This window comes from Gossypium raimondii, chromosome 7, assembly GCF_025698545.1.
Source record: "Gossypium raimondii isolate GPD5lz chromosome 7, ASM2569854v1, whole genome shotgun sequence".
Classification (NCBI taxonomy): domain Eukaryota; kingdom Viridiplantae; phylum Streptophyta; class Magnoliopsida; order Malvales; family Malvaceae; genus Gossypium; species Gossypium raimondii.
In genome coordinates this window covers 884,319-898,868 of record NC_068571.1, presented here as the reverse complement: position 1 = coordinate 898,868, position 14,550 = coordinate 884,319, and the positions used below count along the sequence as shown (strand labels likewise).

The following is a 14,550-nucleotide window of genomic DNA, read 5'->3' as shown; positions in this document are numbered from 1 at the left end:
CAAAATAATAAGATCTCACATTAGAAGTTAACTTGAACATCTCTAAAAAAAAAAAGAAACTAATGTTGTAAAAAAAATTAGGAGAAACAACTAAGACATGTAACCACATATAGTTAAATTTTGTTATTAGTCTTTATATCATGCATAAATTGTGTATTTAATCTGTCTTGACTCAATGGTAATGATTAAATTTGTTAGGTCAAATTCTACTATTAGTAACCAGTGTGTTTCAATCATGACTCAAACAAAATTATTAGATCTTTAACTAAACTAAAAAAAGTGACATGATTTTAGAAACATAATTTAACTTCACAAATTTAATAGCTAATGTTTATCAAAATTGAAATTTGAAAATTTGAAAAGAAAAAAAACTAAAATTATCAAATTATAAAACAATAACTAAATCCTCAACTTACTAAGAAATTAATAGCATAATTTAACCACAGCCCTATATCATGCAGATTTGAGTAAATATTATGAGAAATGATTGTATAAAATTGTAATTCCACGTCATTTTATCTCTTTTCTATTGGAAAAATAATTGAAAAGGATAAGAATAAAATAGAATCACAGTTTTATACAATTACTTCTCAAATTTCATATACATATCCAATATATGGTTATTATCAAATTTTCATATATCTGTATCATTTTATTGAATTTCAAAACTTATCAAGTGAGACCAATCTATTGTACACAGATATTGTCATGAACCGCCCCCCAACAAATGCATTATCTTGCAATGTTTTTTAACATTTCTCCTGATTTTCCAAAACACTCTTTCTCATAAGGGATATAACTGCAGCTGGCTCTGGAGCTCCAAATACTGAACTCCCTGCCACTATGCAATTTGCTCCGGCTGATGCAGCCACATCAATAGTTGAAGGCCCTAATCCGCCATCGACCTGCAAAACAAAGCCAGACAAGCTTCAACGGTAGGTCACTTCAGCTATGTTACTCGGACTCCTCTTTAAGTGTCAGATATGGGTTTTATCCATGTATTTGGAGGATTCTATTGTATCTCCTTACCTATGTCCATGGTAAAAGTACCAAGGAGGCCCTGATACTAGAAACCGGATTGCACTTTGCCGCGTCTACTAAAAAAATGGGTAATAACTAGTCACTATTCGTTAGATAAGGTACATATGAACTATCTGGTTATTCCGTTAGCCACATCAATTTTTTAATAGTACAAATAGATGAAATCTTTAACAGAAAAAAACAAATTTGCTCTTTAATCTAACGTGTAGGGACTGATTTGCTCATTTTTTGAGTAAATGGGGCAAAATGCAATCTTAGTATAGGGGCCTCCATGATTCTTTTACCATATGTCTATATATGTATTGGATAAGGGTACATTAACGAAAAAGAAGAGTTATTGCCAAATCCAAGTGATGAAAATGTTATAGAAGATTACGAAGGTAAAAACGTTAGTTACCTCTATATCGAGAGATGGATACTTGTTCCTTAGCATGCGCACCTTCAACACAAGTAAAGAATGTCATTCAAATAAAATCTCTATATATGATATTAACTTGAACAATGAGAATTGAGAAATGATTTGAAACCTTTTCCATCATTTCTGGCATGAACTTTTGTCCACCAAATCCAGGTTCCACAGTCATCACAAGAACCATTTCCACGGGATTTTCACTGTTGATCTAATAGATAATCACCCACCCGAGAGAAAGACCATATACTAGTGATCATCCATTCAATTCCGAGAACCAGCTAAAACAAAAGGTTCGAAAGCTATCAAAGCAAAGTAAGGAATTCATACCAGAGGATAAACCTCCTCAATCGGTGTTCCAGGCTTTAACGCCACACCAGGCCTCATGCCTTTCAACTTAATTTTTTGGATAAGTTCTTGCCAGTTTTCTGCAAAAGTCGATATAAGATGGCAGGAAGTAAAATGAAAATGAAAAACAGAAGGCCGGATCAGAACCCACCTTTGGATACCTCAACATGAAAAGTGAAACCGGATGCACCAGCTTTACCCAAAGGTTCAACGTAATCAATCGGATTAGTGACCATAAGGTGGCAATCCAAATATGCCCTGTACGAAAACCAGAAGGATCCTTGATCTATTTAGAGTTGTAAACTTGGTGATATTAAAAAGCTAAAAAAGTGCAAGGGGCATAAAGACAGTTTACTTTGTGTGCTTTCTTAAACTTTCAATGACCGGAGCACCAATGGTTAGGTTCGGAACGAAGTGCCTGTATAAAAACATAACAATCAACAAGTAATCATCTACAAGTACTCAATAAGATAAACAAAAAGGACTAGGCAAATCCAAATAACCATAGCAAATTATAAAGAACAAAGATGAAAACATGATTAATTGACACATTGCAAAAATTTCAAAAGCTAATATAACAACATATGGTAAAAGTACCATGGAGACCGTAATACAAAGAGTTGAATTGCGTTTTTCCCCTCTACTCAAAAAATGGGCAAACTAGTCCCTGTATATTAGATCAAAATTGGTCGTTCTGTTAAAAATTTTGTCCATTTCTATTGGTAAAAACCTGATCCCTATACTTCACAATGATCTGATTATTCTGCTAGCCACACCAGTTTTTAACAATAGAAATGTATAAAAATTCTAACAGAAAAGACTAATTTACTCTAATGTAGAAAGACTAATTTGCTTCTTGTTTTTTAGTAAAGGGGTGCAAAATGCAACTCCTAGTAAAGGGCTTTCATGATACTTTTACTTCCCAAATGTTTCTGATAATTTTCCAAGCTATCAATTATATATATAGTATTAGTACCTCAAGTTCCTAACATATAAAACATATCCTCAGCCTAAGTACAAAATTCATAAAAAATTCTGCATAGCAGCCAATGATTCATTAAAAGAAGTCACAAAAAATAAAACGTTGAGGAGAATGAGAAAGAGAAGAACCAAAATCCTAAAAGGAGAGAGCTTTAATGAAACATACCCATCCTGCAGAACAACACCCAGAAACCAAAAAAGGGTTAGATTTTTGAAAATCTATTTGTTTGCCTTCAGAATCCATTAAACAAAAAAGGCAAATTAAGGAAGTTTTTTTTACCATGATATCCATGTGAAGCCAATCAGCGCCGAAGTCAAGCATGCGCTTTGCCTCTGATGCTAAGTTAGCAAAATCCGATGAAAGCATGGATGGAGCGATTTTTGGTGTTACACCCATCTTTGGGATCCGACCCGATTTCCCTCTGTGTGTGTGTGTGTGTGTGTGTGTTTTTTATTTTTGGGTACGGTTTTATGAAGAGAAGGTGGACCGCTGGCTATGGTGGAACTGGAAGTTCGTTGTAGTTGAGGACTTAGGTAGATCCGTCTAATGGCTTAAACGGCGCCGTGTTTCTCTTCAAAGTTGTTGGCGTGCTTACCTACTACCTTCGCTCCTCAAATTTTTATTAGAAAGCGAAACAGATTGGTTAAAATATGCCAGACATCCCTATACTTTTCATAAATTTATAATTTAGTTTATATACTTTTTTTTTTAGGAATTTAGTTCGAAAATATTTCAAAATTCAATTAAGTTGTTAACACTATTAAATTTTTGGTGTGACATTTGAACTAAAAAAATTTACTCACTTGGTAGCAATGTAACTACAAAAATGGTGTTGTAATGAGCCCGAATTTAACAAAATAATTTTAAGAGTGCTAACAATTGAATCAATTTTAAAATCTAAAAAGTATACGGGCTAGATTCTGAATTTATGAAGAGTACAAAGACTTATGAAATGTTTTAACCAAATATCTTTACTTTTTTTTAAATAACCACACATATTTTTTTTGAATAATTTGACTAGATTTATTTCATATAATAAAGAAAACATAAGAAAATTGGGCTGAGGGCCACTACAAGAAAAGACTTGAAATAGAAAGCAAATCGGGCCTAACTAGCCCACCTCGTTTAAATTAAACTAGATTTAAAAAAATAAAACTAATCCTATCCTATACCAGTCAAATCTAAATAGCTGGATACCACTGATCTCGTCTTTTCAATTCAACCGTCCAACCATAATGATAGCAGGTTTCCAATTTAATGCGTTGTCTCTACTACCTTTTATTGCTGAAAACTCTTCACTTTCTTCAATCCGGAGGTTTTGGCCAGAGGTTTCCTAACGCACTCTGAACCATTTCTGGGGCTCCCTTCTCCAGGTAAAAACTTTCTCTTCTTCTAAGAGCCTCCGTTGCTATAGTATGAGCGTAGATATTTTTTGCTTTTGGGACAAAAGTAAACTTAATCTCCTGGAATGTTTATTTGGTTTTGAATATCTCTGATTATTGCTCTAATGACCGATTTATCCGTATTAGAGCTTTGAAATTTCTAGATGACAGTTTTCAAGTCTCCCATAACTTCTATTTTGTTGACTCCCAATCCAATCCCTAGTTTTATTGCCTGTAATCCTGCATATGCCTCTGCTGTGAATGGATTTGCAATGTTGGAGTGAATAACTGCTTGTGTTGCAAGAATTTCCCCTTCCTTGTTCCATACTATTAGCCCCGAAGTAGATCTGAAACCCTGATGATCGAAGGCTGCATCAAAATGAACTATGGCCCTTCCCCTTTTGAGTACCTGTTGAATATTGTCAGAAGAATGAAGAGCAAGTTTTCCCTCTTTTGTTGCTGCAAGTTCTGTAATATAGTCTCTGATTTTCCTTGCGATTTCAGTTCCTGACGTGTTTCTTATTTCATATACGAGTTGGTTTCAGCTGAACCAGATGAACCAGAGGTTACAGTAGAAAAGTCGAAGCTGCTCATCATTCCCTTGAGCAAAGACCCAGGTAAGCCATCCTCACATATTATCATTATTCTGATTCAGTATCCATGAAAGATTTAACTGATTCCAAACCTCGATCGATGTAGGACATTGTTGAAAAATATGGTAGCTATTTTCTTCATCACCACTGCATCTGGGACAGTGAGTATTCATCATGACCCTCTTTATTTTGAGGTTGATAAAGGATGGGATAAAATTCCAAGAAATCCTCCATATTGTCATTTGAATCTTTGAGGGGATATGTAATTTCCATAATTTGCTGTAGAAATTTTTTGTCTCGGTATGTAACAATAAACCATTAGGATCCCGGTTAGACTCATGTAATAGTTTATAGGCACTCCTCACGGAGAACTCCCCTGTCGGTTCTCCTCTCCATACTTGAAGATCTTCTTGTGCTGTCTCCGCAAGTGGGATCTGTAAAATTTTCTCCGCTACATCCGGTTGGAAGGTATCTCTTACTAGCTCTGTTTTCCAACTCCTACTATTTGGCTCAATTAAATCCGAGACTAATTTAATATTTTCATTAACTTCTTGAATCTGTATTCTGTCTGCTTCGTTCCCTGGTATCCACAAATCATCCCAAATGGAAATTTGATCGCCTCTCCCCACCCTCCAGCAACGTCCTTTTTCAAGAAGCCCTCTCGCAGCCCATATACTTTTCTAGGTAAATGAAGGTAAATTCCCCAACCGAGCTTTGTAAAAATCTGAATTAGGAAAATATTTTACTTTCAAAACGTGGGCCAATAATGAATTCGGATAATTAATAAGACGTCATCCCTGCTTCGCTAATAACGAAACATTAAACTTCGTAAAATTACGAAAATCGAGGCCACCATCTTCTTTTAATAAACATAAATCCTTCCAAGCACACAAATGGATGCTTTTTTTTATTATGTCTCTTTTGCCACCAGAAATTGGCTACTATTTTATCCAGATCTGTACAAAGAGTCTTAGGGAGTAGAAAACAAGCCATCGAGTAAGTTGGGATAGCTTGGAGAACTACTTTAATAAACACTTCCTTTCCTCCTTGGGAGAGATACCTAATACTCCAGTTGTCAATTTTTTGCTTGAGTCTGTCCTTCAAAATTTGAAAAGATGATCTCTTTCTTTTCCCCACCATACTAGGAAGCCCTAGATATCACTCTAAATTATTTGCTCTTCTGACTCCAAGGATCTGTGAAACAACACCCCTTTCACTCTCTTTTGTATTTGTACTGAAGAAAACAGTCGATTTTTCAAAATTCACACACTGTCAGGAGCTAGACTCATATTCTTGTAGTATTTGTTTTAATGAATGTGCTCCCCTTTCAGTAGCTTCTGCAAATAAGATATAATCATCTGCAAAGAGTAAATGAGAGATAGCTGGCCCCCTTCGACTTGCTTTAACACCTTTAAAAATGTTATCTCCTTTTGCTAGCCTCATTAGACTTGAGAGTCCTTCTCCACAAAGTAGAAATAAAAACGGGCTTAGAGGATCCCCTTGTCTAAGACCTCTAGATGGAAGAAACGTTTGTCCAATGTTTCCATTAAAAATCACAGAGTATGAGACCGAAGAGACACAATTCAAAACTAAATCAACCCATCCTGGATCAAAACCCATTTTTTTCATCACCCCTTCCACAAAACCTCATTCAACCCTATCATATGCCTTACTCATGTCCAGTTTGACAGCCATGAATCCTTTTTTCCCTAACCTCTTGAGTTTTAAGGTGTGTAGAATTTCATAAGCAAGTAGCACATTATCAGAAATCAACCTTCTTGGAACAAAAGCACTGTGTGCTAAATCAATACATTTATGAATCACCCCCCGAAGTCTATTCGCAATGACTTTAGCAATCGGTTTGTAAATCACATTACATAAACTAATAGGTCTAAATTGAGTAATGCTTGAGGGATTCTAGGTTTTTGGGATAAGTACAATATTTGTTGTATTAATTGAACGTAATTCCATACCTTCATTTAATCTTTAGAGACAAAAATTAGAGACATCATCTCCAATAATTGGCCAACATTTTTGATAAAATAAGGCTAAGAAACCATCCTCTCCTGGTGTTTTTATAGGTCCCATTTCTGAAAGAGCTTCCCGTATCTCCTCCTTCGTGTACCTTGCCTTCAGTTTAATGAGACGCACCTTTCAATTCCTGTCAAAGTTTTCTCAAAGCTATTTTGCCCTCCTGTTGAAAACAACTTTAGAAAATACGATCTAGCAATTTCCTCAATCTCTTTACACTCCTCTGTCTCCCTTCCATCTTCAAACTACAGCCTGTGGATTCTATTTTGCTTCCTTCTTTGTGACGCTTGTTTGTGAAAGAAAGCTGTATTTCTGTCTTCAAGTTTCAACCAGTTAATTCGGGCCCTCTGCTCCCAATAGATTTTCTCCTTTTCAATCTCAAAGTTCAGATGGATTTTTGTGTCAATAATCTCCGCCAGGTTCTCATCACTTCTATCAGATTCAAGTAACATTGCCAGTTTTGAAGTTAAAACCTCTATTTTCATCCTTCTATTCTGTTGGATCAGGACTCCCCACCTCTCTAAACCTCTTTTTAAGTTTTCCAGCTTGTGCACAAATTCTCCTGTGGAGTTTTCCCAAATACATTTAGTTTCATCAAAGAATGTCTCTTCCAAAACCCACCACGCTTCAAACTTGAAATTCTTTTCCGCAGTCCTTCTAACTCTGTAATCCATATCAATAAGAAGTGGACAATGGTCAGAAAATGAATGTGGGAGGTGCTGAATTAAAGAATTTGGGAATAAAGCGCTCCATTGTTCTGTTGCCACTTCTCTGTCTAATCTTTCCTGGATATTTGTTTCTGGCAAATTGCCCATCTCCCACGTGAACCACTTACCTGAATAACCCAAATCCACCAAACTGCAATCTTCTAAAACCTTGCAAAAAGCTTCCATCCTTATTTCCTCTCTAGGCAGTTCACCTTTCTTCTCAAAACCATATAAGATTTCATTAAAATCCCCACAAACCAGCCATAGGTAATCCCCCTAATTTTGTAATTGTCGTAATAGGTTCCATGATTCATCCCTATCATATGAGTAAGGAGAACCATAGAAACCTGTAAATCTCCACTTTTCTCCATCTCCTCCTTCCCCAATAATCACATCAATATGGCGGTTTGAAAAGCTTTGTAGAACTATACTAACATTCCCTCGCCATGCTAGACTAAGTCCTCCTCTAGATCCAATCGAATCAACATCAATCCCAAACTGAAAACCACAACTTCTTCGAATTTTTTCCATCCATTTTTTGTTTATTTTTGTCTCCATTAAGAAGATCACATGGGGATAGTGTAACTTCAGTGAATGCCGAAGCCGACGAACTGTCTGAGGATTCCTCAAACCTCGGACGTTCCAACTTAAGATTTTTATTGCGACCGATCGGCTTGCCTCTTGGTAGCCGCCGATAACAAATGGTTGATTTCAGGAAATCTCCTGTTTCTCCCTTCCATATCACTCTTTTCTTCAATATCCTCTCTCACTCTCTTTTTCCCCTCCTCCCCTATAACCACCTCATTCTCCAAATCATGATCCATAGCCATTTGACTATTATCAATTAAAGTTCTAACCCTTTCTAGTCGTGAGGGGAGCCTTTTACCTTCCAGGTTAAATCCTAAAATAGGATCAACAATTCCCTCAAATTTTTCTACACTTCCCCATTCACTATTTCCCCTGAATTCACCCCTTCTACTCATTCTTACTCTAGATCCACCTTCCTCCCTTAACCAGACACTACTCATTGCTTGGGCTCTTCTTGACTGTGTATGCAAAAACAAATCCCAGCCCATCGCATCAACTTCAACCCCTGCCTCCATCTTTGCTTCACAAAAAAAGTCATTGTTGCCTAGATGGCCGCAGTAAAAGCAAAAGAGAGTCAGTCTTTCGTACTTAAATCTAACATAAGAACACTCGTTCTCAAACATAACCTATTTTTTCCTTTTGAGAGGGCGCCGAATATCAAGTTGAACTCTTATTCGCATAAAATTCATATTTTATTTCCCCAAACTAGAGCCATCATATTCTTGGAAAATTCTAATAAAATTCCCTAATTGCATAGCCAAATTATCAGAATAAAACCCCATGGGCACATCATGAACTTGTACCTAGAACGGTGATGAGATTAATGGAACTCTTAGTGGATATTCCCCTTTGCAACTTGTGCAAAATCAGCAGATGATTATTGAATGTCCAAGGAGCCCCTTGAATAACTCTTTCTATATCTATAATATGAAAAAATTTAGATAAATACCTTTTTTCCCCCAGATCTCTAATTTGAACACCTCTGACCGGATGCCATAAATTAACCATGGTGCTTTTCATTGCTGGGTAATGGATGATGCTGGCTGTAAGAAAACATCCAACCAGACTAAGAATTTCTTCATCGCTTACCGAATCTGTATCACATTGTACTTGCAGGATTTCTTCTTCTTCTTCATCAAGGGATAAACCAGCAAATTCTGATTCCATGGACGCATGACAAGAAAACCCAGATAAAGAAAACTCTTCAAGTCTATGGAGCAAAAAGCCGCCGAAACAAGAAAAACTCAAGAAAACCAATATACTTGCCAGAGAAGCAGATAGAGACGTGCTAGGGTAGCAGACTTTTTTTAAATAACCACACATATTTACTTTGTAACTACAATGTAAGTTAAAAAATAAAATTTTAAAACCTTTTTATTCTTGGGTTTGTAATTTCTTTATTTAAAGATAATATAAAAATCTCATCATAAATACATAATAATATTAATTATTATTTAAAATAATATTTATATATTTTCGTAATTAAGTTGATAATTTGATTGGGAATGATACCAAGTTACCAACTCAATAAAATATTTAAACATAAATATTAAATATTTGTTCAACATTATTATATTTTAAAATAAAAAATGAATTTGTAACTAGATGTTAACTTTTTATGGTAGATATTTTTAGTATGGATTAAAAAACTTATAATATAGTTTTAGTAAGGTATAATGTCAATTTTAATTCTTAATATTTATATATTTTGTTGATTTAACTTTTATTCTTCTTCTTTTTAGCTAAATTGGCTCTCAACCTTTAAGGAAGAGTCAAATTTGTCTATCAACTTTTGAAAAAAAGTTAAAATGATGTTTTTAAGGAAAATATTAATTAAAATGTTAAATTTTTAAACACGACGACTTGCATGACAATTCACGTGTAATCCATGATAAATTTTTAAAATTTTTATGAACTTTTATTTTTAATTTTAATTTGATTTTTAATTTTTAATTTTATAATTTTTGAATTATTTGTTAACGTGACATATAACACAAATAATGTTAAGTTAGCATGATTTGCATATAGACTGTCATGTGAGTTGTCACGCTAACAATGTTAAAAATTAGTGTTTTAGTCGTCATTTCTGCTAAAAAAAAGTAATTTGACTCTTTTTTTTAAAGTTAAGGGTCAAATTTAGCTCATAAAAAGTATCAGGGCCAAATTGATAGAAAATGCAAACATTGAGGCTAAATTTATCATAATGCCTTTTAATAATAAGTTAAAGAGGATTAATCTCAAAATTATACCTTTACCAAAAATATCAAAATTATACATGAACTTTGGTTTAATGTGCAATTTAATACATGAACTTTAATTGGATGCAATTATACAAATGATACTTTGATTTTAGTTAAATGTATACATGAAACTTTAATTTTGATTCAATCATACACATTTAATGAATTAAATACATCATTTTATTTTATTAGATAAATATAATTATTTATGCATACAATATGTTATATTAAGCTTTATTTGATAATATGTTTTAATACAACAAATTAAAATGTTTTCGAACAAAAGTTAAAGTTGAACAAAATTGCCAAAATGATATTTCAAATGAAGTCTAAGAGATAAAATTTTGAACCTATTACTTTGAACTCTTAGAAAAAACTCTTAGAAAACTTTTGAATCAACCTTTAAATCAAATTAAAATAGTTTCAATCAAGTTAGAATTTTTCAATCAAAGTTAAATTGTTTTTAAAACAAGTGAGTATAGCTCCAGGCCAAAAAGTATCAATACTTTTTAGCCAAGTATCCATATTTTCCAAAATATCGACACACCTTCAAAAATTGGTGCCAAATTGACGTTTTGTTTCTCAATCAGTTCAGCTAAGTATCAATCCAATATTGATACTTTTTATACGGTATCGATAAAAGTCCATTGGTATCGATATCTTTAGCTCCAACAGTCACTGAATTTTGCATTAAATGTAAAAAATATCAATACCTTGTTAGCAAGTATCAATACTTGTAGTTGCAGGTGAATTAAATGCACCGGTTATTTCATCCCCAACGACTCTATTCATTTCTCCAACAACCACAATGGTTGGAAATTAATTAGAGGATATAAATACTAGCTTCCAAAGGTCCTTCAATAACAAGAGATATTATCAAACTTAAAGATCAATAAAAAACAACCTTGTGCTTACAATTCTCAACACTTTTCTTACATACACTTGTGAGCTTCATTATATTTCTATCAATTCAAGTGTTCTTCTTTGTAGTTGTGCTTAATTGGCAAACACCTTGATCTTGTAAGGGTTATTTCTTTGTTTGCTTATTTGCATCTCTTTGAGAGGGTTTGTGTCTTAAGGTTTGGATAGAAACCTTAAGGGAGTTTGTAAGATTAAACATTGTATTCAAATGTTGTCAAATTAGTGAATTTGGTAAAATCCTTAGTAATGGAAAGCTAAGATAGTGGAGTGGCAATTGGGGCCAAACCACTCTCAATTCTTGTGTTCAATTTTTCTATCCTTATTCTCTAGCATCCACAAATTCTTTAAAAAGCCAATTCACACCATTTTGGCAATTTAGGTTTGATAATTTGAGCTAACACGATATATAAACATAAAATAATGTTATATCAATAATTATGTTAATAATTTGTGAGAATATGATAAAATCAAAATTTTATGTATAAAATTGCATAGAATTAAAATTCATGTATCAAATTACACATTAAACCAAAATTTATGTATATTTTTAGATTTATTCCTAAATTAAGGGATAACTAATAAGTGTCGAGTGACGTAGTAAGGTATATTGTCAAGATGTGTAATAATAATGTTTTTAAATATTTTCTATAACAACCTGTTTTTAGTGGTGTTGGAAACAATGGTTTTAGGACCATAATTTCAATGTGAGAGTCTATAAATATTATTTATTTAATATTTACGAGGTCATTATAGTGTCACATTGAAATTTGGTCTAGTAATTTTGATGTTTGATTAATTAATTAAAAAAGACTAAATCATAAAAATGAAAAACTTAATAGCTATTAATTTTATGGGTTAAATGAGCATAAAAACATGATTAAATGGTTTTAAATGACAATTTAGCCATATTTGTTTAATAGGATGGTTAGTGCTTGCCATAAGTGATATTTTAAGTTAATTTTATAATTAATAAAAGTATATGTTACGATTAAAATAATAAAAAGTTTTCATCTTCTTCATTTCTTTCTTCCCCAAACCGAAACCATAAAAAACATAAGGAAGCCATAGCTTTTCTTCAAGCTTGACATTTGACCATTGCGTGTAAGTCCTACAATTATCGGTTTTTCATAAATTTTATATTTTTGAGATCGTTGTAGCTTAGTCTAACTAGCCTAGTGATAAATTAAAAATATTGTTAAAGTTTTGGAAACTTATCATTGATGTTTTTGAATCGTTTTAGATGTTAATGCTTGAGTTTGAAGCTTGATGATGAAATAAGACTATTTTGTAAAGTGATTTTGAATAGTTTTGAGTTTAGGGACTAAAATGATAATATGTTAAATATGGCATGGATTTCTTGTAAAATTTCAATATTTGAGGGTTTTATAGGGATGATGTTAAATTTGACACTATGGTTTAGGGCTTAATTGTGAAAAATAAGCTTGTTTCGGTTTTAGGGACTAAATTAAACAAAATGCAAAACTTTAGGGAAATTTTGAAAATAATTAATAAGAATTCATATTGATGCGGTCGTTGAAAGCACCAAAAATATCCTATCCCTAATAAATAATGAAAAATAATAGTAAAAGGGAAGTAGGGTCAAATCCTCAGGGACTGGATTTGCACAATATCTTGTTTTGTGAAATCTCAAGCAGAATCTTACCCAAGAAAACCTGCGTTCCTGAAAAAAAATAGAATTAAAAGTTTGGATCTGGAAACGAAAAATAAAATAAAAACAGAATTAAGAATATTGAATCGAAAATTCGAGAAATTAAAAATAGAGTTAAGAGAAAGAAAATTCTGATGGGAGATTCCAGCCTCTAGTTGTCTCGTTCCGCATTGGGTTCAATCCTCGGCTTTTAGATGATCCTTCTCAAGCCGAATAAGCAAGTTATAGTGGAAAAAGACGCCTACGATCACCAGCTCCAAGGATTTAGACTTACGATTTGGTGGAACCTGACTTTAGCCAACAATCGCTTCTGTGGGATCGTCTTATGCTAGATCAACGCTTCTCAATGGCGAATCTCACGCCATTTTGTCTTTTGCGCTCGCTAACCTCTGACGCAATAAGCTAACGAACCGACTGTGCAACCTTCCCAAAACATACAAAGCGGCAGCCTTTGCATACGTTGAAAAGCTTACTTCTTATGGGACATGGATGGAAGCATCAGCCCCGTAGTACGGAGAAACGATGAATACTCAGTGAGGAGGCTAAGTACGGACTCTAAGCCTCATGAACCCTTTTTGGGAAATATTTACAACTTTCGGCTAGATGGGTTTAGTGACTCATGGTTGTGGTGGAAAAAGAAAATAAATATAATAAAAATGGAGATTTTATTGAAAGGAAATATGAGAAGAACAAAAGCCTAGACTTTTGGGGAGAGAGTGTTTACAAAAAAATATCGATCTCTTTTGAGTCACTTCACCCCCTATTTATAGTGCTAGGGGAGATAGTCTAATCCTACTGAAATTCCCAAAAGATAAATACATTTAATTGAAGATAAATAAAGATAAATAAAATAAAATCCTAAAATTAAATAATCCTTAATAATCATCTTAATATTAATTATCCTAATTAATTAAAATAGAGTCTGATAGAATAAAATCTCTTCTTTTTGCATTTCAACCCCTGTGTCCTCCATGCTTGCACTTTTGGCACCAACTTTTTCTTGTGTCGCACATTGGCCCATTTTATCTCTAAATTCTCGCTTTTGGCCCTTAATTTTGCTTTTGCCTCAAATTTAGTCCCTATGAGATAAAAGATCATAAATAGCTCAAATTAGCAGTATTATACATAATTAATACATAAAAATACATTATTCTAGAGTGTTATCACATATACATCAAATTGATTGTTAAAAGGTAATTGGGGCTGATAATTGGAAATAAATTACTGTATAGATAAAAAATAAGTAGAATCGAGGAAAAGAGAAAATTATACATTAGTCCCTAATGCTGCTATCTTTGTTGTTTGGCCCTGGTAAGTTCATACGGTATTGTCTTATTTATTTTGATAACATTTTATTGAATCCTGTATATTGTGGATGTTGAATGCAAATTTGAATGTTACAATTGATACAAGGCGAGAAAAATGGATTTAAATGGAAATTGTTATGCTGATATATGTATCGAGCCCGGATGAACATAAGATATGATACAATTGGCATGCCAATAGGTTATTTTGTGCGTTGTAAGGGATTGATATGTGATGTGATGAGATGATGATATATGACATGATATTATACGCTGAATATACCTGAATCCAACTTTTGTTGCAGATTACCAAGTTATATTTACAGTGATCTTGA

The 14,550-nt window shown here is 33.4% G+C and overlaps 1 protein-coding gene across 1 annotated transcript; it reads right to left on the bottom strand.

Annotated features, from left to right (window-relative positions):
- Window positions 1-544: 544 nt before the first annotated feature.
- On the bottom strand, window positions 545-3,372 carry LOC105769478 (ribulose-phosphate 3-epimerase, cytoplasmic isoform). Its single transcript, XM_012590142.2, has 8 exons — window positions 3,060-3,372; window positions 2,946-2,950; window positions 2,154-2,216; window positions 1,950-2,056; window positions 1,781-1,878; window positions 1,569-1,661; window positions 1,439-1,480; window positions 545-905 (listed from the first exon to the last, which is right to left on the bottom strand). Exons 1-8 carry the CDS (start codon window positions 3,174-3,176, stop codon window positions 750-752), a joined length of 681 nt encoding a protein of 226 aa, XP_012445596.1. The 5' UTR covers window positions 3,177-3,372; the 3' UTR covers window positions 545-749.
- Between the last annotated feature and the right edge of the window lie 11,178 nt (window positions 3,373-14,550).